A 27,809-nucleotide genomic window follows, 5' to 3' on the forward strand; every position below is an offset into this window, starting at 1 on the left:
ATTTAATGCAAATTTGGGATTTTTATCTCAATAAAATGTGTGCAATTATGGAAAACAGAGCTGATTTTTTTACTTAATTTGGATTATTTCGTACTTGACCCACGTATTTTGTGTCGGCCGCACTGGCGTTCTGCTCCCATATAAATTTTATTATTTTGGCACTGTAGTCATTACGTTAAAATATTATTAGAATAATAGATTTTAGTAATTAATATATAATTTAATTGTATTACAGAGAACCACTGTCCCTCGATGTATACACTAGGATGCGGATGAGAGCTTCATCGCCAACCGATCCAGAGCGCACACTCTACTCAACCTGCCTGCTGAGCGTATCAAACTTGTAATGAATACAATTAAATCATATCACTGAAGTAACAAAAAATGTGTTTTATTTACATAGACTTTCTACGAAATTTCATTTTACATGTGTATCTCATTATTTATTGGTGTTGCAAATATATTATCTACTATATTCGATTTTAACTTTTGATAATTATATATCGTAGCGATATGTGCGTGAGCCTCATCGACTGTTTCACAAAACGAGCCTATTGAAATAAATCATTTTATTTGAAAAGATTTGATTGTGAGATTTAAAAAATATTTACTTTAAATATTACACTTAAAATGAACTCTGCAAATATAAACGTTATTACATTTGGAAGGCATCCCGAAAAAGTTAAGTAATCAAAAATCTTGTTTAGTTATCTCTGAAAATAATTACTTACTGCAAATATTTTTTTTTCAAATTTTCTTATTTTTAAAATTTTTCCTTTATATCCGTAAATGATAATAATACTTACTTATGTAAAAACAGGTAGTTATATCTTTTGACGAATCATTGAAATTATTTGTATGAATTACTCAGCCATGACTTTTCTTTCTTATTTTTCTTATCAATGAAGGGTCTAAAATTATTATTTAATGACTCCAAGTTACTAATTTTGGCACATTATTATTCAATAAGTTTGAGGTTGGTTGGAATTTATTCGAAACATAAAACCAGCGCCCATACAAAAACGGACATGTCCTTTAAAAGTAAATAAAATGTTCAAAAAGCATAAAAACAATTGAGAAAAAATATAATAATTTCTAATAATGAAACGAATAACAATAATTTATGATTATGTGAATGATTTAACGAATTAAATAAACTGTTTAAGTAATTTATATAATTCAAAATTCAATCATAATATGCAGCTATTAAATCGGTAAAAAATCAATAACTGTAAGTTGATTATAGACTTTGGGTTTTAACTCAGCGAAAACTAAATAATTGGCTAAAGAAAGTAACTAAAATTTACAAACTGGACATGTGCAGCAATAAAATGTTAGCCTTGCAAATACTACTGTAATAAGAATTCAAATCTACGCCTACACTTATAATCTTTAAATGCCTCTAAATTCAATAGCATAACAATCGACTCAGTTTAACGATAAATGCGTCCACGTAAGACCGGTGTCAATACAAACATTGATAAAAAATGCGCTCTTTAACAAACCATTTTTATGTGATATATTTATTCTTTTCAAACAACATCTGCAGCAATAAAAATGTTGGCCTTTCAATATTACTCTAATAAAAGCATATTACCACCTACACATAAAATCTTTAAACTCGCCTCAAATTCAATAAATAATAATCGCTGCATATCGATAAATAGTCAATTAACTACTTCAAAAGGTGTTAAATAGTTCAAATTAGGATGAAAAAAAGGTATTTCGTTATTAACTCAAAAACTATTCATATTTAAGATAAAAAGATCATTAAGAGGAAATAAAAAACAATATCTCCAAAGCTAATAATTTTAGGTCAATTATTTTAACTTTAATGTTAATACATAATATTTGTAAATACAGAGATTGGAATAAAATGTTATCGTCTAAGTTTTTGAAATAAAATAAAATAACAATTCAAATAATGAAATCTATTAACTATGATTTATTATTATAATATGAATTATGCAGCCATTGAATTTATTTAATAAATTAATTATAAACTATGGGTTTAAAGAGACCGAAAACTAAAAAAACGGCTTAAAAAAGTAGCTAATCATAATTTACTAACAAAATATAGTTGTGACAAATATGGCGGAAATTGCTTTAAAATGATTATTTTTTAATACAACATAAAGTTTGGTTTGTTAAAAGTTAAAAAGAAGGTAATCAGGCATATAATATGATATAAAAATAATTAACATAATGTCGTTTCTTATTTATTAAAAATAATGCCAAAAATTTTAACAATATAAACACTGTAAATCGCGATTGTCTCCAAACTATAAAACTTTTGTTATTACGTTCCTTACGCCGACGATATGCATCTTACAAGTATAGGAATTATCGTCATAGCATAGACGTGCGCGCATCAATTTTAATTTCGTTTTCTATTATACACTCAGCAGCGGTTCGGTAGTGTTACGTAACGTCATTGCAGGTAGCCAACAGACTTACGACTGATATCGATCTATGCAATCGATCCCAAACCCCGCCTCCCAAACGTAGTAAAACAAATTTGCCAAGTTATTTTGACCCTTAGGGTGGTCGACCGCCAACTTTGCTGATTGTACCTGTATAGATTACCTATACAGCTAGTGTCTCCTCTAAAGTATTTATAGCAAACAATATTTTTTACTAGACCACATAGTGTGTAAATTTTCTTATACTGAAATGCATAAAAGTATTTTTTTCAACACGGGAATCAAATAGCCAATATAACTTTGGACGATAAGCTTCACGCATCGAGCGTGCATCAACTAAGTCCCTGCTTGCCATAAAACGTATAGTCTCTCTAATTCGTTGCAACTTCAGTAGACTCTCGAAATAAATCTAAAGTCGAAAATCAGCGTAATTCCTAATCGTATACACAACTAATATTGCCAACAGATATCCACGCGTCGGCTGCCACAAGCCGCAATCATAGTTAAGCACGCTCATGATGACCGCCTCGCTACGCTGACAATATAGCGCACTGATGGGACAATACAAGGAGATGGTCCTGTTGTGCCGATTGTGGTTCGCCTTCCTATCGCATAATCGCTGCAAGACGTTTGAATACAATGTGTTGCACCAATCCGTACATTATTTCCGAATACAATGCACACGGCCACTTGACTTGCCACCGTGAGGCAATTAGACGATTCTGGTTTAAAAAAAGAATCCATAGTATATGTTTGTAGTGTATATAGCAAAATTAAAGTCAATATGCCATACATTCTTCATTATTTGCTTTGCCACTAAGAGCATGTTCAAACATTATAGTTTTGAGTTAACCAAACTCAACATTAGTCGAGAGGTAACATTGGAATATTAACGCACAAAACTTAAACACTAAAGGTAATATGTAACCCGACAGAAAGCGGGTTGACGCGTCGCGACACGTATGACGTATGGGGCATTCCACGTGAAGCGGGCACGAAAAAAAACTCGATGTCTCAGATTTTCGTAATATTTGATTATGTTATACATGTATATGTCCTCGATCCAGATACAAAATATTATTAAAGTATAAAGCCTGGTAAGCGAGTTAAAGGACTTTGAAGTTTTGACTGGCCGGCTGGTATACGCCACTTCGAATCAATTATCAAGTTTTAAATGTTACAATAAAATAAATAAAGTAATGAAATAAATACTTCATTTAATGAGCTTTTTATTGTATTTTTGAAATTGAAAATGTTTTTTTCTTTAAAAAAAATGTGTTTGAAAGTTTCAAACTTGAATTTCACAAAGTTGGCATATTTATTATTTTTTTATTTTTTTTCTAAAAATAGCTACTATTATATAGATAATCCTTGCGAAGTTTCATAATGGGCTGAGAAGTAGTTTAGGAGCTAGACCGATTACAGTGCCGAAGCGCGGCGGTCGCCAGAAAGAGCGAAGTAGTAAAAACTTTCAATTAAACTAAATACTTTCGATTAGAGTATTTTATCATGTTTTGCATCGCTCTAACGATTCAATTACATCTGATTATAATATAAAAATATATTTATATTACTGACGGTGCACAACAACATTTTAAAAGATTTAATTGTATTAACTTGTTATATTTCAAACAGGATTGTGGTAAAGATGCAGAATTTCATTTTCGTGCCACTTCACATGGCAGAAGGGCAATTTGACGGTCTCGGTGGTAACCTAAAACGCCTGGAGACACAGGCTAGTTTACATAACGTATCAAACAAAGCCATCACGATACCCGACCGCTTATACATATAGGCTAGAACATCAATGCCACAAACTCATATTTATTATTACTACTACTATTTATTATTATTACTCATATATATTTTAATGTTTCAAACTTGTATTTCACAAAGTTGGCATATTTATATAATAACTTTTTTCTACTAAAATAGCCAATATTGTATATAGATTATCCTTGCCAAGTTTCAAATGTTGTTGTGCACCGTCAGTAATATAAATATATTTTTTTATATTATAATCAGATGTAATTGAATCGTCACAGCGATGCAAAACATGATAAAATACTCTAATCGAAAGTATTTAGTTTAATTGAAAGTTTTTACTACTTCGCTCTTTTCTGGCGACCGCCGCGCTTCGGCATTGTCATCGGTCTAGCTCCTAAACTACTTCTCAGCCCATGATGAAACTTCGCCGGGAGTCTCTATATAATAGTAGCTATTTGTAGAAAATAAATAATAAAATTATAAATATGCCAACTTTGTGAAATTCAAGTTTGAAACGTTCAAACACATTTTTTCAAAGAAAAAAAAATTTCAATTTCCAAAATACAATAAAAAAGCTCATTAAATGAAGTATTTATTTCATTACTTTATTTATTTTATTGTAACATTTAAATACTTGATAATTGGATTCGAAGTGGCGTATACCAGCCGGCCAGTCAAAACTTCAAAGGCCTTTTACTCGCTAACCAGGCTTTATACTTTAATAATATTTTGTATCTGGATCGAGGACATATACAGGTATAACATAATCAAATATTACGAAAATCTGAGACATCGAGTTTTTTTTCGTGCCCGCTTCACGTGGAATGCCCCGTATGTGGGTTAAATCTACTGAAGTTTATTGCGTTTAACGACTACAATGAACCCGATTTATAAACTCAATATTACATATACATTGATTCCGAGATTATACCGCTATACTTGTCTATAATAAAACCGATAAAGATTAAGAAAGAATTTATACTTAAGTACGGCACTACGAAACAACGCACTACCAAACATCAGTTAAATTTTAAATTTAACCATGTCCAGCAAAAAGGTACAACAATGTTCTTCTAACACTTACCCCCTTATTCATAAACGTTTTTTATCTAAGGACGGAGTAAAGCTGTGATAACAAGCCTGTTTCTCAGTGCCCAACGGCACTGAGAAGACATAGGGCCGTTGTGATTGGTTATTATTGTTGTATTTCAATATTAGCCAATCCCAACGGCCCTACGTCTACGCACTGCGAAGACTGCCATGCTGTCAGCACTGAGAAACAGACTTGTTATCACAGCCTTACTCGATCGTTCGATAAAAAACGTCTATGAATAAGGGGTTAGTCCTGTCCTAGACTTTAGCTAAGCGACAGTAAGAGACATCGCTGGTACCTGCTCAGATGGTCTTTTCCGTACATACTTGCTATTCACTAACACGACCTTAACCATGAAGATGTCTGCCGAAGACCTAGCATTGCTACAGCTTGAGAGCTATCATCCTCCATACCAGAGCTCACACAGCACCTAACGGGTATTAAATCCACGTGTCTATCTGTGTTAAGACTAGTTTTATTGTGCAAGTGTAGCACGCGTTCGATTGATTGCGTTATCGGCGTATCTTATCAGCTATCACAATATCCGCGCGCGACCCTCACCTGTCTGATTGCTGTCGAATTGGGTCAACGTGGGGTTTAAATTGTCTTTCGTGTGATTAATGACTCCGAACAATGACAATGGAATTTATCGTAATTATCTCTTTGACGTATTTAAATGCCGACGTTGGGTTTTAAACTTTCTGACTTCGTCATAGAAAAGGTTTTGAAATGTTGACAAATATGTTGCTTGGCATGGAACTAGAATAAGATTTCAGATGCTAACAATGCTGACTCCAATGGAAGACATCAAACCATCATCCTCCTCCTTCTTCGCTAAAGGGGTATCAATGGACATACTTGTTTTTTTTTTAAATATCAAGCTCGCTCAGGTTTACGACCGGCTAACAGAATGATATCAGGCTAGCTTCCAAATTATTTTTTTCTCAAGCCGTTATATTTAATTCGTTCTTTGGTTTCGATGACCACGGCCAATTCAACCGTATTTTCTAAAACCTTGCACAACATTTGCAAGCTCTATATGGAAAATATTCCCAGCTTACTATCATGAGACCAACGAAGGCATCAAAGATATCTAGTTAAAGATGAGACCTTCAGTGAGTACCTCATCAAGCATGCACGAAGCACCGCCGTTCTGTCGCCTCGTCGACTTTATTATTCAAAGGCGGTGCGGCGGGCGCTCTTACAGCTTTTTGGACATCAACTTCTTTAAAATTCATACTCATCTGTGCTAGCCTTGCTTCAACTTCTTTGATACAGTATTTAAGGTGTATTTAACTTCCCACAGTCCCGACCTTACTAGTTTCTGACTAAGCTTTCTTGGAGCTTTTACGAATAAACATTTCAATCGGTGAAATCAATCGAAATTTTGAAACCTACTAGCAATGTTATAGAGTGACGAGCGTTGTGCCCTAGTATGGCGCTTGCTATGAGACTCGCCTCGAAATTTAATGTCACAAGTATATGTCCCAATTCCCACTATATTTCATAAAGTGTCTAGACTCTATATGCAACGACATGCGTGTGAAACAACTAAATAAAATGCGATGACGACACACGTCGGAGTGCTCGCTGCTCAGTGAGACCGCGTTAATTGCAATGCACACAGCGGCGAATGAATTTCACATGATTGTGCGGAGACAAAGGCCGGGAGACGGTGCCTGTGGCGGCTGGCGGTGTAGCGGTGTGACGTGATGCGGCTGCGGGCGCTTTGCCACGCTCAATGCAATGCATTCACAACAATATTCACGCACACAACCGATGCGTATTTAAGACTTAACCGTCTCTCATTCTCATAAAAAGGACTTATTATAAACACCCATGTAAGATATTATATTTCACGAAATTACTAAACAACTATTAAAAGTGCAAACTATTAGCAACTGAAAACAGTTTCCCAATATAAGTGATGAAAATAATCCTAATATTCATTAATTGTATATGATTGAAAATATTCAAACCCGTCCAGTGATCCATTTATTGATTTTGCGAGGGATTGATCAATTACAAGGAATCTAATCTTCTAGAAGAAATTGACGAATAAGTAAACATAGACAGTACATCAGAGCCGCAATATTAACCCAGGTAAAATACTCATACGATTCAACTGTGTCAATAATGATATTTGCATACCTACTATTAATACCATATCCGTTATCATATTATTAAACCTACTAAAATACCTGCCCACAGTTTAATCGTGGCTGGATTTAATAGTAAAGGTTTTTATTTTTAATGCTTCGAATGAGTTGCCCGAAATTGGAATTGACGTGTTTTATGGGAACTGGCTAATTTAATTGATAACAGGACGAGAATAAGTTCTGTAATCAAGGATACTGACGCGAAGTATATTATGGATGTGCAATTATATTAGTTTTCCACGAAATATCAAATAAGGAGATATGCAAACATTTAACGCGAAATTAGCAAATTCACCGCATTTATCAGTTAAATGAGTTTTGCCGTAAATGCAAATTTCCCCGAAGCTCCGATGCAGTATGAGTAACAGGATTTACGCTGAAACAGAGCACGTGGCGCGTGTGGTAAACAAGCCCTAGGCACAACAAGCGAGCTAATAAAGTAGCTCACGGGAACAAAGCGCGGTCAGCTGTGAGCTGGGCACACTACTGAGCACACGGTAACTCAATTTGTGAGTACGATTGACGCAGGTTCGTCCGGGGCGGTGCGGGATCGGCTGCGGTCTCATTAGCGCGTGTTACACGTCCACGCATCCAACCTTACAGTTAGTGCACGTGTTGTTGACAACACGCGGGAATTTCCGGACACACGCTTATAGTCAGCATACATTATTGACCTCGTGAATGTTTCAGCACAAATTGTATGAGTTGTAATCATATTATGAATGTTATGTATTTTTATTATGATGGTGTGTTTAAATATCAACGTTTTAATGCGTAGGTACCGATCATATCTAGAATCTATACTCTCAAATTATTCCACACAATAAAAAAATATTATAACATGAATCAGTTAAAGAATTGATTATTTATTGTTGACTAGTTGACCCGACAGACGTTGTCCCGTCTTAACGTTGAATTTGCAACGCGCATTCTGTCAATCGCTGACAGTTATTTCAAACAATTGACAGTTATATAAAATTAATATTTTCGTTAAGTTTTCTTAAATTTTCTATTTTTCCTCGGAATTTTTTGCTTTCATAAAAACCTTCTCCTGACCATAACAAACACAACAACAAAAAAAATAGTGATCGGTCCAGCCGTTCACGTGTGATGGCGTGACCAAGGGAAATAGGGATTCATTTTTATATATATATATAGATAAGTAAATGGTTGCCTCTTCATAAAACATTCTAATTATAATATGTATTTTTAACGTGTGGTCGGTGGTGTGAAGTATGAAATGTGCGTGATCGATCGGTGCGTATCTTTTGGCTGCGAGAACTCTTTCAGTTTCCGCTCCATAAAACGTATCGGCCGACACTTTCGCCTTCAACTGTTCCGTCAGACATCGCATACGGTCAGCTTCACACGACCAGTACAAGTCATAAATCACTACACCACATTTGGCAACTGGATTAAATACATTCACGACTTGCTAATTAATACTTTACAATGGCTACCTTCGCGGCGCGGCGGACAATGAACCGGCCGTGAAAGAAAGGTCGCTGGTACGATTCGTTGGTTTGTGTGATAAATGTATTACTAGACAAAACCTTTGAATACGATGTATAAACATAGACACACGTGTTTATTTTGTGGGATTTCTCATAACATTTGCGGATATCAAGGAAATCTGGTCTAAAACTACTGGCCCTCGACATCCTTTCATAAAGAAACAATCAATAAACAACGACGGGATGGAACAGCGCGTTGTATAACATGATTCAGGGGGTTGAACTGGAACTTGTAAGCTCGGGCCGTGGAGCGCGGCGTGCGTACACTCGGACACGCGACGCGGCGCTGCACTGTGTCGCGTCACCGCGTGTGCTAGCGATGATTTACGAGCTGCGTAAAGTGCTCGGATTTCACGCGATAGTATGATTTCATAACACTCACAGTACAGCCGGGATCTCCAAGTCCTTACGTACGTACTTACGTTGATGAGTATTTGGTATCTATGACGAAGATGTGGAACTCAAACGCCTGTTATTATATATATTTCGTTTTGTAAACCATTATCGTTTTCTTTTCGAGATATGTCACAGGACCATTTGCATGAATGCCAAGTACCTACTTACCTACAAATTGGTACATATTTACATACATTTCTAAAGCACGAGATTAACTGAACCTTCATTATGAACATGGAAGTAGGTATACATTTTTGGTACTTAATACGCCTACTCATGTGCTATGAGCTATAGTGTATGTACTCACCATCTTGGCGAGCATGGTGTCCATCTGCGGGCGATGCGTGGCGGCGAGGAGATGCCTGATGCGCGATGCGTTGGCGACGCACTGCGCCATGCAGCGCTGCAGCGCGGCCGCCTGGCGCACGAGCGAGGCGCTGAGCGGCACGTCGCTAGTCCCCGCGCCCGCGCCGCGCAGGACCGTCTCCAGCACGTGCGCGTGCTGCGACACGTAGTCTAGGCAGCGCCGCAGTTCCACCGCCTCACGCCGCTGACGTTCTGCACAAAACCCCCGATTACTCTTAACAATTGCTCTTCCCTAGCTGACAAGCCGATACATCTTACTGCACCATACATCAGCGCTACAAAATAACGAAGCAGTATTGCAACAGTACTGTGTGGGCGCCCAAAACACTAGTTCGGGGGTTAGCTTCCTAAATACATATTGTGTTAATCAAAATTGCTTGTGAACATGCAAAAACTTGTTTACAAGGATTTTAATTCCAGGAGAGACAAAATATTCCAGGAGCAAAGAAATTGAAATATGTATCACAAGTAAAATCGTGGTTACTGTGGTGTGCTTGAGTAGTAACATAAGTAGTTGCCTCTTATGTTTAATCTACACAGAGTTTGGTCATTAAAAAGGCATCCTGAAAAGAACTTAATATTATGCAGATTGTGTTAACAAGAAATAAGTAATATAAATTAATTCTGTGAGAAAATCATGCAAAAACATTGCTTTTGTCAATGACAAAATATACTTAAATAATGCAACTTGCAGTTAAGTCATTGTTTCCCTTGGACATGTTTTTGGATAGATAAAATAAATCTTTAATAATTAAAAGTACACAATTGATGCACTTCATCCCAGGCATCGAATGTCCTCAGACATGTTATAAGTAATAATGGCCAATTGTGCCAAATATATCATTTCAATACCCTTCTCTTGACGGTGCAGTTGGGAGGGGGCAAGTACCAACATGTTAAGTTCTATTAGCCTTAATCACCATTATTAATCTCCATTGTTTATGTCTAACAATGTAATCTTATTTGGGTGTTTTGAATTTGTAAAAACAATGTGTAATTATCTTTTTAATGACAGATAAACAAGCTCCATTCAAGTGCTTTGTTAGTGATATTATAATACTATCAATATTATTATGATATATAGTACTGATAAATGTTACTAAATAAGATAATTGAGAAACAATAAAATGTGCTTGAACTTTACAAAACAACATTATTAATATTGTTTTTGCTGTGATTTGATGAATTTTCAACAAATATAGTTTATAAAACTTACTGCAGACAATGTAATAACATAATTCTTTTCAAATAAAAATATATATTTTTTTTGTTTCAGAACAATTCTATGCCGTCAGAACTATTGCTTTAAAATAAAATTAGCCAGATAAAAAAACAGTAAACTTGTACTTTAGACATTTTTTATACCTGAAGTTGTTAGTTTTTTATTACATATATTTATACAATAATGGAATATCAATTAGAATAGGGGAATAAAAAACCATAGGTACATGTTATAGCAAGGTCTTTGCTCAAGTGTGAAGATCAAAAATTTTGTGGGGAATATTTTTCTAAATTACTTTAATCGTATTTATGAAATTAAAAAGACTGGCCGTAAGTATCCAAGCTATTGGGCCAAAAAAAAATTGTTGCTTCAATATAGGTTTTACTACACTGGTAAAAATGGTATTGGTGATGAAACTTGGATAATCTGGGGAGACAGTTGAAAACTACACTAAATCTGTAGAGGCTAAAATTGTTTCCAGTGCAAAGCTCTTGTTATGGCTGTTCTATTAACAGGAAAGTATTTTTAAATCTTCTACTAAAATACCAACAGTGATGAATATATTATCCATATAATATTGTCACCAGATTCAATTTGGATTATTATGATCTTTAAATTTTATTGGTATATTTTTTTGTAGATATATATTTAAATTACTTATACAAAGTGTATATTCAGGAAGTGGATAATCAAATAACGGGTAATAGGTGTCTCATTCAATAAAATTTAGCGAGTTTAAACAAGTTGTTTTTTAAAAAATGAGTAAAATAAATAAATAGGGAATATTTTCAATTATCACTTATAGAGTAGGAAATATGTATTCTGACTATAAAATATTTTCCACCAATAGTATCAAGTACGATAAATAGTCTGCAAAGTATAAAAAAATAAAAAAACGTTGAACATTTCGAAAAAAATTGGCGGCATTTTAGAGTTGTATTTACCATGGAAATCGTATATCCTCTGTGTTCTCCTGAGATACTTCTCCTCCTGGAGTTGTCTGTCGACCTGTGCCTGTTTCTCTCGAGCCTCCAGGACCTCGAGGAACGACGAAAACAATGATTTTCTTTCGCTGGTGTTTGTAACGGTTTCTTGCATGTTGATAACAAAAAATTTGGCGCTATCTAATTACAACTAAACAGACTTCTTGCTATTGGCAATTAATTAGCAAAATACTAATGGTTTATTTCAAAATTAAAAGGGTTGAAACAAACGAGATCATAAAATAAACCGAACTCAAATTCAAAATTGCACAACCTTCACCCGCGCCTCCCTATCAACAACTGATCATAGACAAAATGATAACAAAAGTCAACTTCAAAGCATAGATGTTTTAAATTTTTGCCGTTGGAAACGTGCTAAGGTTTAAGGCCATGCTGCCAGGTCGTGAGTCTTACAAACCATAGACAAATCTATGCAAGATTAAAGTCTGTTCTAGTTACCTATTGTAGTACAAGATTTAAAACTATGGTTAAAAATACTTATTATGCCTCAGTATAAGAGAAGAATGTTATAAATTAAAGCATATGCTACTTAAATAATAAAGTATAATAAAAAAAATATTTCAGTATGTATTGTTGTTATAAACCACTTAACGATAAGAATATGTCGAGAAATTTTATATAATGTGAATATTAGCATGTTTATAAATAAAAAAAAACATTAACATCTAATCGAAATTATAAAAAAAAAAACACCATAATATTATTAGCAAATGAAAACGCGCTGATGAGATTTGAAAATTGAAATATTTCTTGTCTATGACAATATACATTTGCGGCTGTCAAATTGTCAAACTTGTGGAGGATTCGCATTGTGTTTTAGTTTTTTAACTTAAAAAATATAATAATGGCACGGGAAAGCAGCGCTGGATTTGATAGGCATATTACTATATTCTCTCCTGAGGGCAGACTATACCAAGTCGGTGAGTAATTTTAAAGTTTCGAGTTTCGACTCAGTGAAGTTGGCAACCAACGGTATGAAATAAAATTAAAAGATTCTTAGATACTAAATACACTGTATTTTATATGTAACTTAATTTAATATCACTCAGAGTAAACATTATTAGTAATCAACTTGAATAACACTTTCAATTTCTCAATATATAGAGTAACTTCATAGAAGTATAAAAGTGTGTAGTCATGCAAGTATAGGCTATGTTTGCGAATCTTGCCGCTTAGTTTATTGGTAGATGTTTTCGTGGCCACCCTTGCTTGATACCTTTCCTGGTATTAAAAGTTCCACTGTGCAGTTTTCTAGGATAGATAGCAGCCTGTGTTAATTCTAGACTTGGTCTATCTGTGAACCAAACCTTATCCAAATCTATTTAAGCGTTTTGCATTTGCCTCTAACAAAACATTCAAAATCTTTACAAACATTCACATTTTAAATACTAGGTAGGTAGTATAGAAGCACTTGTCCTGCTATAAAAACTCGTAAACCACTGGAACAATCTAAATGACGCCAGCACCAGCATTAAAAGATCAAATTATTACCATGGAAGTAAATTACCAACATTAACACTATATGTTTTAAAACATGGTCTATGTGCTTGACAAATGTTGTACCAAGTCCATTGAACAGTTGCTGTGTTTACTTCAAAAAAACCTCACATTTTCAAAAACATTTTGTATTTCCAATATAACACAGCTCCTGTGTTATGGTTATGTGTATGGAGAACTAACTACATTTTTTCAATTAATGTTTTTATTTTTTTTATGATTTTATGCAACTTTATTGGTTGAGGATGTAGCCACACACACACCCATCTGTCCATGTAGTCATGTTTCTAACCTGGCTAGGTTCAAGGAGAACCTAGGCTCATCATTCTATTATAACAAATGGACTATAACCACTGTTGAAATATTTGATATATTATACTATTCCAGTCTTTGGGCCTCAGATCATTAGCAAACAGGCATTATAATATTATTGTGTTCTGTAGAATATGCCTTGAAGGCAATAAACCAAGGCGGGCTCACATCGGTGGCGCTGCGTGGCACAGACGCGGCTGTGGTTGCGGCGCAGCGCAAGGTGCCCGACCGATTGCTCGATCCCGCCTCTGTCACACATCTGTTCCACCTTACAAACAACATTGGCTGTGTAATGACTGGCATGATCGGTAAGCATTACAATGTAGCAAGCACACATCCTGGAGAACAGATACCTCATAACATCACTTGAACAAGATTAGATTAAAAATGTTAAGAGTATAAATGAACTGTTTGCAGCGGACAGTCGGTCGCAGGTGCAGCGCCTTCTGAAGCGGCTAACTGGCAATACAAGTATGGGTGCGAGATACCCGTGCACATCTTGTGTCGCCGCATTGCCGATATCTCGCAGGTGTGTTCTGGTTTCCATGTGTTTTATTTTAAAATTATTTCATTCTTATTTTACTAATAAAAGGTAATGTTTTCATTGGAACTCTACAGGTGTACACGCAGAACGCGGAGATGCGTCCGCTGGGCTGCAGCATGATGCTGATCGCGTACGACGAGGAGACAGGGCCGGCCGTGTACAAGACGGATCCGTCAGGCTATTACTGCTCATACAAGGCGGTGGCGGCCGGCGCGAAGGCCACGGATGCCAGCGCCTATCTCGAAAAGAAGTTGAAGAAGCGCGCGGACCTCTCCGCCGACGAGGCTGTACAGCTCGCCATCTGCTGCCTCTCGCAGGTGCTCTCCGTCGACTTCAAATCTGCTGAGATTGAAGTGGGCATTGTCACCAAGGACAACCCACAGTTCAGGTATCATTATCCATACTTTATTGTAGCAATTTATATTGAGTGCAGTTGTTTTTTTTGTGTTTTAATGTTCCACTTATATGTTCGAATACTATAAAAAAGGTTATACTTGTAAACTTTTATGCGCGTGAAGGAGTTTTTCTGGCATATATAAGGTAGCCTATCCCCTTCCCAAGATCTCCGTCATACCAAATTTCATCAAAATGCGTTCGGAATTTTTGAGTTAATAGCGTTTAAACAGACAGGCGCGGTGGGGACTTAGTTTTATTATATTTAAGGATGTGTATATTATATATTATATTCCAACTAGAGTTCGTTTCTTTTACAGAGTGCTACCCGAGAGCGAAATAGACAGACATTTGACAGCCATTGCTGAGAAGGATTGAAGAATAGGTTTTGGTAATTCAAATACATTATAATTTTTTTTAATAAAGTTCTTTTAAAAATATAATATTGTTTCTTTTATTGAACAAACTGTTGATATTATATTGTAAGTATTTCAATACTTAATTTTCTTGAACAGAAAAAGCTTGCGATAACGACATTTCTTTCGCGACATTGATATTTTAATAGGCGAACCCGATAAGGAGTCCGTATTTTAGTAAAATAGTTCTAAACAAAGAGGTTATTATTGAGCATGCCGGCGACCCCGGCGTCGACCTGCACTTCGTCGAGCGGCATCTCGGACACGACGCTGGTGAAGTTGTGCAGATGGCAGCAGAACACGAGGCCCTGCAGCGGGCACTCGTAGTTGCGGTGGCGGCGCAGCTCGTGCAGCCACGCCACGCCGCCGCACGCGCTGTCGCAGAACACCGCCGCGCGCACCTCGCTCACCGCCACGAACGGGTCGTTGAGCAGCACCAGCGCCACGCCCGCGCGCCGCGCCCGCGCCACCACCGCCGTCCACACGAACCGCGGCACGGGGAGCCGCGCCGCGCGCAGGGAACACTACCGCCCGCGCGTGGCCCGCGCGCAGCGACAGTACGCCGTGCGTGCCCGCGTACACCTCCAGCTCCTCGTGCGGCCGCGCCATCTCCAGCAGCTTGGCCACGTCCCGCTGCAGGTGCCGCAGGTTGCCCTCCGCCACCGACTCCCACACCGCCACTTTGTTTGACACGAAGTCGGTCACGCGCATGTTCTGATCTTCGAAGTAGTGTTTGCTGAGCAGGTTGGCTGACGTGAGTTTCTGTGCGGCGAACGAGTATTTATCGTGCTTGAACAACTCGTGAAGCCGCCGGTTCATTCTCGCGTCATCTGAATACAGTTTCTCTGCGTCATGGCGGGTTTTCGCGTCGAACATGTGGTTGAAGTTTCCAAGGAGGCTGAGCGGCGCGGTGTGGTCCTCGTGCGGCGGCAGTTGTAGGTGGTTCCTGGCAGCGTTGGTGACGTGCATCCTGATGGCCACGGCGCGGTCTTCGTCGTAGCAGACGGTCGCCAGGTGCCGCACCGTGCCCGTGATCGGCTCCCGCATCTGGTACGCTCGCCCCTGATACGGAGCTCCACATCGGTCTACCTGAGATAAACATGTTCATTAGAGGCTATCTTAGTTAAGGCATTCTTAGTGGATCGAACTGAAGTATTGATAAAATATAAGAAATAAGATTTTGATAATATTGTGTCTTCTAAGGCTTTCATGATGTAAAATAATTTTGTTAAGATTTTACAAACGGGATTAATACATGTTTTATAATTTAAAATAAAGTAATTTTAGTTCTTTTAACTAGATACCTTCATAATGTAAGTAAAACAACGGTATTGCAATATAAATGCCTGTGATATTGATGATAAGCACGCAGTCAGTTGTGGTGTGTTACCTGGTGCAGCACGTCCTCGAACACGCTCTCCTGGCAGCCGAGCTCGAGCAGGTGCCGCAGCTTGCGGTCGAGCGCCACGCGGTAGCGGCCCGCCTCGCACACGGCGCGCAGCGACTCGTGCAGCGGGTAGGCGAGGAACTTGCCGCCCGCGCACGCCAGCGCGAGCTCCTCGCCCGCGCGCGCGCGCACCGACCCGTTGGCCGCGCGGTGCGACGTCACCACCGGCATGTTCTCCGGCACGCACTCCGCGCACTCCAGCTCCATCACGCACGGCGCTGCACAAAACATCTTACAAGTTTACGCATCTCACTAATCTACTAGTCAGCGACGCAGACCTTGGATTACACAGCATCTCGCTTTATAAGATACACAATATTATGTAGAAGCTGTTAGAAACTAGTGCCTATAGGTGCCTAATTAATATGATAAAAAAACACGACAATAAGCAAAGTATGTGTGATCTGTCAACAGGTTTGTGTGACCTACAGAAATTGTATTGTATGATTTATCTTAATATAATGTCCAGTAATAACAGTGGACATGAAATCCTGCAGACCGCAACATGCCACTGCTGACACATCGTACCTTGCTGCAGAAAAAAATAACATTTTGCGTTGTTTTATAATACACCAAGGTCTAACGAAAACCTTTTATCACCAACCTTTAATCAACATTATTTGACACAACAAATACAACAAATCAGTGCGACAGCGGCTTATTCTTACCTCTCGACACAAAAGGCGTTGAGATGTAGTATTATTATAAAAACAACAGGTGCAGACTTACGTTCTGAGAGAAGCGCCAGCTGGAAGCAGAACGCGGACAACGCAATAATCTTGAGGGACGCCATGACGGACGTGGGTCCGGCACGACGGCGGGGAAGCGACTGCTCTCGATAACTTGCACTCTGACACCGCGCCCGATAACGACGGGATGTGCTTCCAAAGATTAGTTTTATTACCTTATTATTTACTAATATAAGAAACAATAGGATCCACTCCATTTTAAATCCTTTAACCGTAAAATAACACGTTTTCTACCTGCTTAAAGAATCTGCTAAGGATTATACATAGTTTGTCCTTGAGGATAGGTTCCTTTGTTACTAAACTAACATGCGGAAACAAATCTCAAATCAATATTTTTAACCCATTCTTTAGTCAGTTCATCTCCAGACACGGGCGGTATACATACTCGATGTATACCTACTGTCATTTTTCAGTTTACATTACGATGTCCTGTATCTGTATTGGTATGCCATTGTGTTACAATTATAAATTAGGGATAATCGTAATAAAACACTATCACTTTCCGATAGGTATTTTAATATGAACATAATATACAAATGCCGATGTTTATTTATAAAAGCGGGTACAAACCGACGAGACATACGACACACCGTACAATAAAATATGAATCCATTCGACCAACGCCCGTCGCATTACGATACACGAATACATTTCTTAAATTATCTATATCATTGAGGTGTCGTCGTGCCGAACCAGACCGCCCATATCAGGCGCTGGCGGTATAGTTTGTGCTCGCAAGTCACTGGTGGCATATTGAATCAAATCGAGTCGTGCGTGTTCAAACAGCGTTGTCGTCAACGAATTGATCAGGCGGGTTAGTCGGACACAAGTGATCAAAAGGTACCCAGAATTTTTAGCATTATCCATATGCCTGGCATCACTAGTCCATCATTGAAAAGTCTGACAAAACCCATTCGACCCAGACAGCGTCTAATTTAGTTAGGCACAAATTCTAAAAGCCCAACGTTAAGCGGCTTTACCGTGAAGGCTGGCAACACTAAAACATAAACATTAAGTACAGACATAGGAACAATCCAGAATGACCACCGCGGGTCACTATGCAAGCATTGGTCGGGTTCGGCACGACGATACGATTAATTCTATTACAATGGTTCGCTATCTGTATAAAATGTATAAATGTGAGCGGAACATAAACGCGTACACGGCGCGTGTGGCTCACGGATATGTAACGCACGCCGGTAGAGACAGCACATATACCAAATGCAGGGGCAAAATGATATATTCACTAGACAACATTAGACTGCGCTGAGTTATTTCATTTTATTAGTCACGAATCCCGGTAGTGCTTCTACACTGCGCGCCTGTCAGCCATCGCCGGAACGTGCCAAAACAAACGAGCTACAACGCCGCGTACGAAGCGATAATCGCGAATCAAAATTAAAAGTTAATTAACTAGTTAAATAAAAAGATAATTGTGACTGCAGTATATTCAGTACTAGTTGTAAACAATGTTAACAAATATTTTACTAATTTCATGAAAAGCTTTCTTACAATAACAATAGTTAATTGTGTGGTACTTACTCCATTTTTTCAAAAGTTAAATGTTTACACTATGTACAAGTTGTACTGAAAATACTCAGATATTATAATTGAAACAGCAGGAGCATATTGAACGGCGCATGGACACTTCACAAGCGAAAGCACCGGAACTAAAAAGTCCGCCGCGAGACGCATGCCTCGGCGCGCTTTACCACATTGACACAATCAATTGATATGCCGTGCGTACTCTTTTTTATATGATCCATAGAGACAAGCGGCATGCTTCACCACAACGCTGATGAGCCTTCCAAAGGTGAAATGGTTAAAAGTCAAATGAGTATCATGCGTCTCGCGAACGAAAATAATTACTTACATTGAAAGAGTAGAGTTGGGGCAAATGTAACATTCACCTGGCACAGTGGCGCCACATTACTAAGGCGTCAATCCCATAACGAGCAATTAGTCCAGAGTTCTTTTTTTTAAACTGATGTACTCGGCTAATTTTGTGTAATGACTATTGAGCCGTTACAATAATAGTATGTAGAATTCCAAAGGCTGGACCGGTCGCAGTGGGACGTAAGCCTTAATATAAATCTCTCAATCGTTCACAAATTCTTACATAATGTATTGCACGTTTGTAAACGCTTTATTATTGCAGACAACAGTGTTTATTCGACACTTCCTTACAGTTAACTTACGCGATGGACAGCAACATTCATCACTACAAGTGAAAACGCACTATTTAAATTTTTACTTTGTTGTAGTGCGTCAGGTTCTCTAATTAGGAGAATATCGGTACAATACATTTTTAGTCGATGTTTAACAGTTATTACCATCGCTCGATAGATCAGTATTATCAGAATGTCCATGGCTACAACACCAATATTTTAAAATATTATTTCCTATTATTTTTAAAAAAACATGTCGATGTGGTGATAATTGTTGCGTCTGTATATAAAAATGGAATTATAATTTATGAACTATGGATATCAAATATTGTATTGCTAGTGAACAGTTGGTGTTGCTCTCTAAAGTTGGTCTACTCCGCCCTCGTATAAGCCGTATTCCGACACCTGCCTCGTTTCTAATTTACTCATTGTGAGTACTGAAGTGGTGCAGCCGAGGCTGGCTCCCCTACGGTGCAGTACTGGCGCAGCCTTAATATTCATACAGCCTCTTATAGACTTATTTTATCACGTAGTGCGAGCACGTCTTGGGTGCCGCCCACGTTCCAGTCCCAAATATTCCACACGATAACCTCGTGGAGAATCTCTAGACAGCAGATTGTATGAATGTTTAGACGGCGTGGTCTGCTTATCATTGTGTGTGCGTTAAACATAACGGTACAATAATTTAAGTTGAGACACATCCGCTAAAACTAATAGACAATATATAATTCTCCACCGCCCGCCTCCTAAGTCGAGTTTATATTTTCTAACGACACTCCATAATCTAAACATTTACAACGACGACGAAGCGTAACACAAGATTAAGTTTGAGACTAAGGTTACAGGGCACAGTATAGTCGCCTAGACTACGAGCTCGCCGCCGCACATGCGGCTTCAACAATTACTTTTGTACATGAAATTTGAATAGGTACTTATCAATTTCCTAATGTATAACAGCTCGGACCTTCTTGGCAGATTTAAAACATTATTATTACATTTTTCTTTTAGTGTTTTGTCAGGAAGGCATTAAAATAATTAATTCACGTGGATGTATTGGAATTTTGCAATCAATATTTTTATTGTAGTTATGACGAGGAAATGTTCACAGTATATTACTACTGTACTGATTCCTTTAGCTGTACTGTACTGATACTTAACACTAGAAGAATGTGTTAGTACTACCAGACAAGTGTACCAGTTAGTATGAAGGACAAGTCTACTTAATAGTATAATTGTGGTGTTTACCGAATCAATCCCTCGCAGTGCAGCACGACGCGCGACCCTAACATATCGACAGAAGATAGAAAAGTGACAGAACGTCCGCGCGCTACAACACCGGTGCGAAGCGCAGCAACTTTACTCTTAACCTAAATGACTCGTGCTTAAAGTAAATTACAAAACGCGATGTCAAACATGTCATCTGATTGGAAATATAAATCGATTTGATCCGACGGTTGCCCCTCGAGTCCGCGGCGAGTGACGAGCGCGCTGAGCGGCGTGGGTGCGGGCGGCGGGGCGCGAGGGCGGGGGCTCGCTTACGTGCAGCAGGCGCGGGCGGGCGGCGCGCGGGACGGGCGGCGCTCCACCGCGATGCGCGAGTGGTCCGCGTCCGCCTCGCGCCCCGCCGTCTTGTCCAGGATGGCCTCGGCCAGCTCCGAGAACGCGCGGTCGATGTTGATGTTGGCCTTTGCGGACGTCTCCATGAACCGGATGCCGTGCTCGCGGGCGATCTGTAAACACCCAACACACACTAGAGCTTATTGTCTTCTGCAGGAATTACCTTGACTGAAATCCCCACCCGAGAAAAATCGCACCGTGACCAGACGCACCCTTGGAAGACGAGAGATTTTTTGTCTGTGTTTTTTATACTCAAGCAATGTTAAGTTCGAGCGATATTCGGAACCGAAGTAATTATTGAATCAGTTATTTAAAGCTGCTTTATAGGATTTCATTGTTAACTTTAACGCTCCTTTTAACGGGGAACGCATTTTGGTCATAAAGGATGCCTATGTCCAGTAGTTGGGCTGTGGAACAATGAAATACAGAGCTAAATAGTACATAGAATATATTATATTTAGTTAAAAATATACTTAATTATAAGTGACTATGTTTTGATTCCAATAAACAATTAGATAAAACACGTTCGAATGATCTTAATACATATACATACGCTCATTCATGCCATTTATCCCCGAAAGCGTATGCAGATGCGCAACTGAATTTTCCGCCGAGTGTATTCCGTCCCAAGATGTGAGAAGGGGTCAGATTATTGCCACAGCGAGCCCAAATTCTAAACTCCGGGCTTGGGTAGAAAACCCAATATCGCTTTGCCTATCGCGAAGATCGAACCCGAGACCTTAGCTCTGCAGTCGTACCGTAATACAACTTCGCCACCAAGGCAGCATGTGTTCTTAATACATAGATATAGCCAAACACATAGCCATACATATAGCCAAATAACGTTAGCGTAACAAAAAACTAAATACCGTTGCTATTTTATTAGAGTGCGAAGTTTATACCTACGAGTCGACGAGTGATTAATTCTACTGCGAAAATAAAATTACTGTGAAGTTTAACAAATTGGAAGTAAGAATTATTGTTGTCTGTCACGATCGTGCCAGACGGACGGCTACTGCGCAAATGGAACACAAACTGATCTCAGTTATAGTACTAGTTAACAGATAAAGTAATAACTGTAACAGAAACTAATATTTTTCTTAAAGGGTGCAAAACTTCCCCCAGTCGAGAAGGGACAGCCAAAATTATTTTTCGGAACTTAGGTATCATGGTTTACTTCCGTTATTTAATTAAAAATGCCCCTCGGTGAAATCCTACGATAACGCGCTGCACGCATCCGTTCAAGAATCCGCTGCTGTCAGCACAATGAATCATTGCCACATTTCATAACGATCACGAAAACACGTCCGTCACCAGAGTACCAGCGCATAATGCTTTAAGGATATCTGCCATGTTTGATGTTACACTTCTCATACCGCATGCTCTCATCAATCCACGCGCGTCTTATAGGCAGCCATTGTGTATATACAGTGGCATGTAACTATAAGTACTTATCTACAAACTGAGAGGATAAACATTCTCGATGTGCAGAACATTATCACACAAAAGAACAGCGGCTCGGTATCCCCGCGCGGAGGGCACCGACACGCACACAGCGCCAGTGAGTCAGTCGGTACGTGTGTAATGTGTGTGGACGATAATTAATACTGTTTTCACTTTATATTAACACATTCGAGTACCAGCAGCGAGCACATAGCGCGCGGTTACTACGCGTGTGAATTCGTACGATATTTGTCAATAGATATTTCATGAACTTTTCACTATAAGCTTTCTTTCATGTAAGAAATGGCACAGCGGCCAGTGAGTCGGTCATAAGAAGGGGGCAGTGGGTTTGGTTGTATGTTTGGTTAAAACATACAAGTATTCAAACCAAGACTATTACAGAATATAGATAACCATATAAATAATTGTAATTTAATGTTCTATATGGTGTTGCTCTAAGATGTTTTTATTACATAGATACGTTGTCCGAGCTCAATAGTGGCAAGACGAAAGTAAGGTAATGGACGAAAGTAAGTAATTGCCCGACTTAACGGCCAATGAGCGTGCGGATTAACATTGTTACGTAACTGTCGATGTATATATATCCTTTTCTAACGAATGTACGGTGCATCTTTTTATTCTTTCTTCGAGCCAATTTGTAATTATATGTCCAGTACGTGAATATAGCAAATAGTGCGCCGTTTTTATGTGCCATTTTGTTAGTGTATGACGCGTCTATTTGTAAAACGTCATTGGTGTTGCTGCAGTTTATCGACGATCGTATCGTTTATCATCAGGCGAGCAACATGCTCGTCTCGTCATTTAACTACAGTCAGTATAAATATAGAAAAAATGGCGACTAAACTATCAAGTCATTTAGAATTGTGTAGTAAACATGCTGCTAAATATAAAGCAGTGTTGCCAGAAGGTTACATTTCTTACATTTTTCGTTACTTTTGACTCCCTCGCGTAACATGTAAGTAATTTTTATATTTAAGGCAATTTTCGTAACTTTTGAGAACAACGATATTTGTAATACAAATTTTTTATTGTAAACAGGTTTACGAACGCATTTCTATTCAACGCATCTAAATTGAACGCACCTAAAACTGGCGGGTCTAAAAAGTATTTCACTCCATACAGGATCGTAGCTAGATTTGAATTTTAAGGTAGGGCAGCTGTAATTACAAGCAGGGCGGAAATAAAAATGTTACTAAATCTGATCTGCTCAATCGATTTTTGGTTTCCTTGACTCGGTAACGTGAGCAAAAAAAAACAGTTTAATGCTTAAGTAATTGTTAAGGTAATATACAGATTTAGACAAAATTCCCATAAATCTCGAAGGAGACTTATTTCACCCATCAATACGAATAACTATTACTATGGGACCAACTTCCAAATCGTAAAATAAAAAAACCGCTGCTCCATATATTTTCATTCAGTAGTAATGTACAATTTTGTTAATTATTAAGGTCGGGCATTACTATTTTAAGGTAGGGCATTGCCCCAAAATGCCCCCCCCTAGCTACGGCCCTGACTCCATATCACACTTAGAGATGGCTCGCCATGACAAAATGGAACGTATATTGCATATATTAAAACTTGATTTTGCTTGAGTGTGCGCGCGCACATTTCCTACTTCGCGAGTCCCCGCGGTTTCGTAGCTACAGAAACGCTTGCCCAAAAACGCGAAAAAAAAAATGTAACTTTTGCAGCAAAAATGTAACATTTCAGGAAACGAAACGTAACTTACGACTTAAGGGCCCTGGCAACACTGATATAAAGTCACAATCTACTACTCAAATGACCTCATCGTAACAAAATTCGACAGTAATTGTAGTGTTTGTGCTGATTTTTTATCCGTTATTGTAAACAGAATGCAGAGACCGAGGCCGCGGTTTCGTTCGCGCGTCAAGGGAACACTCTCTAGACTAATGGAGCTTATGTTTAGGTTTTTTGCTAATTATATCTAGATTGATGGAAAAATATATTCGGGAATCCTTCATGCCTTATGTATTTGTAAGGTATATATAATTTTCCATCCTACATTATGGTAAAAAATATGGGAAGAAAAGCCTTTGCCAGGCAGAAACAAAAGAGCTTTAAAAATTTTAATCACATACCATTTTGTAGGTTGATCTAACTTATTTCTGTATAAAAGAATTACGCTATTTCAGTATACACTCACCGCCTCCCCGCGCTCCTTGCTGACGACCCGCTTCTCTTCCATGTCGCATTTGTTCCCTAGGATCATCTTCTCCACATCTTCATTCGCGTGCTAGAATAGTAACAACATAATAACCACACACTTTTACAATTAAACTGCATGATACACTACAATTTTAGTACATTCTCTGTAAAATTGTATATGTATGAGTGGCATAATTTAATCTGCCTACTAATAGAATGAATACTGTTGCTCAACCAGAAGGGTATACTGTTTTCACTGCAAACATACTTGTTTCAAAATTATTAACTAGGCACTAGTTTTTGGTGCATTGGACCGTGCTCCACACAATTTGACAAGGTATACGAGTGGTTTGATGACCCACTTGTCTTGTTTATCTATCAAGTTAAAGAAATGGTGCATAAAATACACACTAGTTCAAAGAAATATTATTTGTATGATGATTGTGAATCACAATAAATCAATACTATGTGTCAGTCTGATAACATATAGGTACACTATCAAGTAGCCCTTATGATTTATTTCATTGTTAAACATCTTTTGTGTTGCCATAAACAATGCATAACATATTGTCTATACTTGGTACTATAATAGTGTATGGCCATGTTATCCAAATATACTATAGTATAATTTTATATTATATGTAATCAGGCAGGCAGTTGAGACCACTGATAATACTCGATCTCGCTATTACTACTGGTTTTCATTTCCTCCAGTATATTTTTAGAAATGTTTAATTAAATAACATATATATTTGTATCATACTATGTTTCTATAAAAAATACTTTGATTATATATAATAAATTCAAGGTTATTGAACATATTACAGGGTTACTGGCACAGAGGTAAGAGGTAAAATAATAATATATTGTATTAAAAAAATTTGTTAAATTTTCCATTGTTTAGGGGAGTGCCTTATTCTAAATTAAATGAGCGCTCAATATTATGAGATGGAAATAAGATTGTTAAACTATCACAATATTTATTTGTTATAGTTCCAACCAACTGCATTGGATATTAAGGCTTCTACTTATGTTTAAGAATCATAGGCTCATTGCCTATACAATGGTCTTACAGCATAACAGTATCATTAGATTTTTTTCCCTGGTTATTGTGCAATAAGTATTACCTTATAGTACCTCTGACCACCCATTGAACATACAGCTGTGACAGTATGTTTTGTTATTAAGTTTGATTGTATTTTTATCTATGCTAATGGAACTTTTGCACAATATTTCTAAAACTGGTTGATATTCACACATAAAATGTTTAGGATTTACATTAATTTATGATTTTACAATTATAATGATATAGCTATAAAAAGTGTATGTTGATTTCCAACTTTTAAACTATACATATGTTTAATGATATTATTCTAGAACAAAATTATCAAATCCAACCAATTTATGTTTGTATTTAACAAAAATAATATAGCTATTTTCCTTGTTATTTAAATGTACATAAAGTATGTGCGGTAGCATGAGTAATGCCAAATTCATCATTGAGTGTGTAGGCAGATGTAAATTGTCTAGCCCCACCAACGGCATTGTAAATGTGAGATGATATTGGGCTGGAGTAGAAGCTTTTATCTCTAAAAATATTGTTATATATATTTTTAAGACCTACCAATATTTAAATTTGTCTAAGACTTTTCTAAAGTCATTGCTGGATTAACAACTTACAACCTAGAATATTTCAGAGGAAAGAGCATGGGTATACATTCTAGGATAGTATATTTAAGTTGTGGATACGAACCTCGTCTATATTTCGTAACCACTTGACGATGTCGTCAAATGTTTTCTCGTTGGTAATGTCGTATACGAGCATGATGCCCATCGCGCCGCGGTAGTACGACGTGGTGATCGTGTGGAAGCGCTCCTGGCCCGCCGTGTCCCATATCTGCAGCTTGATCTTCTTGCCGCGTAGTTCCACTGTTTTTATTTTGAAGTCGATCCCTAAAAATAACACTTTTGTTAGAGTTTTGGGTACCAATTGTCACAAACAAGTCATATTTTACAATAACTGCACGTAAACATAATTAATATATTTGACGTAACTTCTTCATTCCAAAATCCGAATTAAAGATATGAAATCATAAAAATACAAAGGTGGCTCCTACCGATGGTTGATATAAATGTAGTTGTGAAGTGATTATCTGAAAATCTGAACAATATGCAGGTCTTTCCCACGCCGGAGTCGCCGATGAGGAGTAATTTAAACAGCAAGTCGTAGGTCTTTTTGGCCATTTTATTAAATGTAACGTTAGATTAAGTAAAAATTACGAATCTACAAGAAAGTCATTCAATTCCGAATATGACAGATTATTTATTGAACTGCCAGCCCAAATATTTCAGTATAGAATGATGTCATTTCGTTCAATAATACGTTCGGATACACGATTAACATCGCCTTTGGTAATACTACGATATAAAAAAAACAATCGACTAATCGAAAAGTGTGCCATATAAATTAGGGTCTATCTATGGGTAACGCTACTGGCCTAGTCTATGGACTATAATCAATGTCAAATTCAATGAGAATTTGAAAAAAAAAAAGGCGGGAAACTGTGAATAAGCAAAGGCGCCCTTTTTGAATTATTTATTTAAAAAAAAGCTTTTCTAGTATATTTTGTACATTAGCCTTCACATATTTATTAAATAAGTGTCTACATAAATAGTTAGCCCATCAAAATGGGCAGGAAGAGACGGAGAAAAGATGAACTTGAACCTCCGGATCCAGACCTATCGAGCTTCGGATCTTCAGACACGGATTCGTCGGAGTCTCTTGGAGCTGCAGGATCAAAACATAAAGATCCCAAAGACAAATATAAAATATACAAGGTAAAAGGGTACACACGTAAGTATCCCGAGGATACAAATCAAACCGAACTAATAGTCTTCCTTAACCACCTGGACGAGAACAAAGTATTCAGTGATAGGGATCGCATGGCCCTTTCAAAAGGTATACGGGAGCATGGAGTATCAGGTGTTATGCATTTGCGCTCCATCAATAAGTACAAGGTTGGAATAACATTTGATTTGCCTAACAATGCTAACATGTTCATACAAAATAAAAATTGCTCGACCAACTG

At 37.8% G+C, this 27,809-nt stretch overlaps 3 protein-coding genes and 1 non-coding gene across 4 annotated transcripts; 1 reads left to right on the forward strand and 3 right to left on the reverse strand.

Annotated features, from left to right (window-relative positions):
* Window positions 1–8,840: 8,840 nt before the first annotated feature.
* On the reverse strand, window positions 8,841–12,215 carry LOC115451357. Its single transcript, XM_037445163.1, has 2 exons — window positions 11,885–12,215; window positions 8,841–9,910 (listed from the first exon to the last, which is right to left on the reverse strand). The coding sequence occupies exons 1-2, from the start codon at window positions 12,036–12,038 to the stop codon at window positions 9,627–9,629; spliced, it is 438 nt and encodes a 145-aa protein (XP_037301060.1). The 5' UTR covers window positions 12,039–12,215; the 3' UTR covers window positions 8,841–9,626.
* A 473-nt stretch (window positions 12,216–12,688) lies between these two features.
* Window positions 12,689–15,133, forward strand: LOC115451362 (proteasome subunit alpha type-6). Its single transcript, XM_030179649.2, is given in 6 exon segments — window positions 12,689–12,864; window positions 13,885–14,061; window positions 14,171–14,197; window positions 14,200–14,282; window positions 14,372–14,685; window positions 15,011–15,133. Coding segments are annotated over 6 exon segments (735 nt in total). The 5' UTR covers window positions 12,689–12,788; the 3' UTR covers window positions 15,069–15,133.
* LOC115451361 lies at window positions 15,102–17,398 on the reverse strand. The gene is made up of 3 exons (XR_005113408.1): window positions 17,283–17,398; window positions 16,497–16,771; window positions 15,102–16,195 (listed from the first exon to the last, which is right to left on the reverse strand). It is a non-coding gene; the product is annotated as an uncharacterized LOC115451361 (transcript).
* Window positions 17,399–17,801: 403 nt separating this feature from the next.
* On the reverse strand, window positions 17,802–27,096 carry LOC115451356 (ras-related protein Rab-10). The gene is made up of 4 exons (XM_037445164.1): window positions 26,838–27,096; window positions 26,474–26,673; window positions 24,719–24,808; window positions 17,802–21,200 (listed from the first exon to the last, which is right to left on the reverse strand). The coding sequence occupies exons 1-4, from the start codon at window positions 26,962–26,964 to the stop codon at window positions 21,006–21,008; spliced, it is 612 nt and encodes a 203-aa protein (XP_037301061.1). The 5' UTR covers window positions 26,965–27,096; the 3' UTR covers window positions 17,802–21,005.
* Window positions 27,097–27,809: the final 713 nt, after the last annotated feature.

This window comes from Manduca sexta, unplaced genomic scaffold, assembly GCF_014839805.1.
Source record: "Manduca sexta isolate Smith_Timp_Sample1 unplaced genomic scaffold, JHU_Msex_v1.0 HiC_scaffold_1263, whole genome shotgun sequence".
NCBI classification, from domain to species: Eukaryota; Metazoa; Arthropoda; class Insecta; order Lepidoptera; family Sphingidae; genus Manduca; species Manduca sexta.

What these genes read in the sequence shown, in the direction of transcription:
- LOC115451356 (XM_037445164.1), bottom strand. Translation starts at nt 26,964, where the DNA reads ATGGCCAAAAAGACCTACGACTTGCTGTTTAAATTACTCCTCATCGGC. An exon ending in TACATTTATATCAACCATCG is followed by an intron (nt 26,674 to 26,837) that starts GTAGGAGCCACC and finishes TGTTATTTTTAG; the next exon opens with GGATCGACTTCAAAATAAAA. An exon ending in GGTTACGAAATATAGACGAG is followed by an intron (nt 24,809 to 26,473) that starts GTTCGTATCCAC and finishes TTACTATTCTAG; the next exon opens with CACGCGAATGAAGATGTGGA.
- LOC115451357 (XM_037445163.1), bottom strand. Translation starts at nt 12,038, where the DNA reads ATGCAAGAAACCGTTACAAACACCAGCGAAAGAAAATCATTGTTTTCG. An exon ending in GAGGATATACGATTTCCATG is followed by an intron (nt 9,911 to 11,884) that starts GTAAATACAACT and finishes GGTTTTGTGCAG; the next exon opens with AACGTCAGCGGCGTGAGGCG.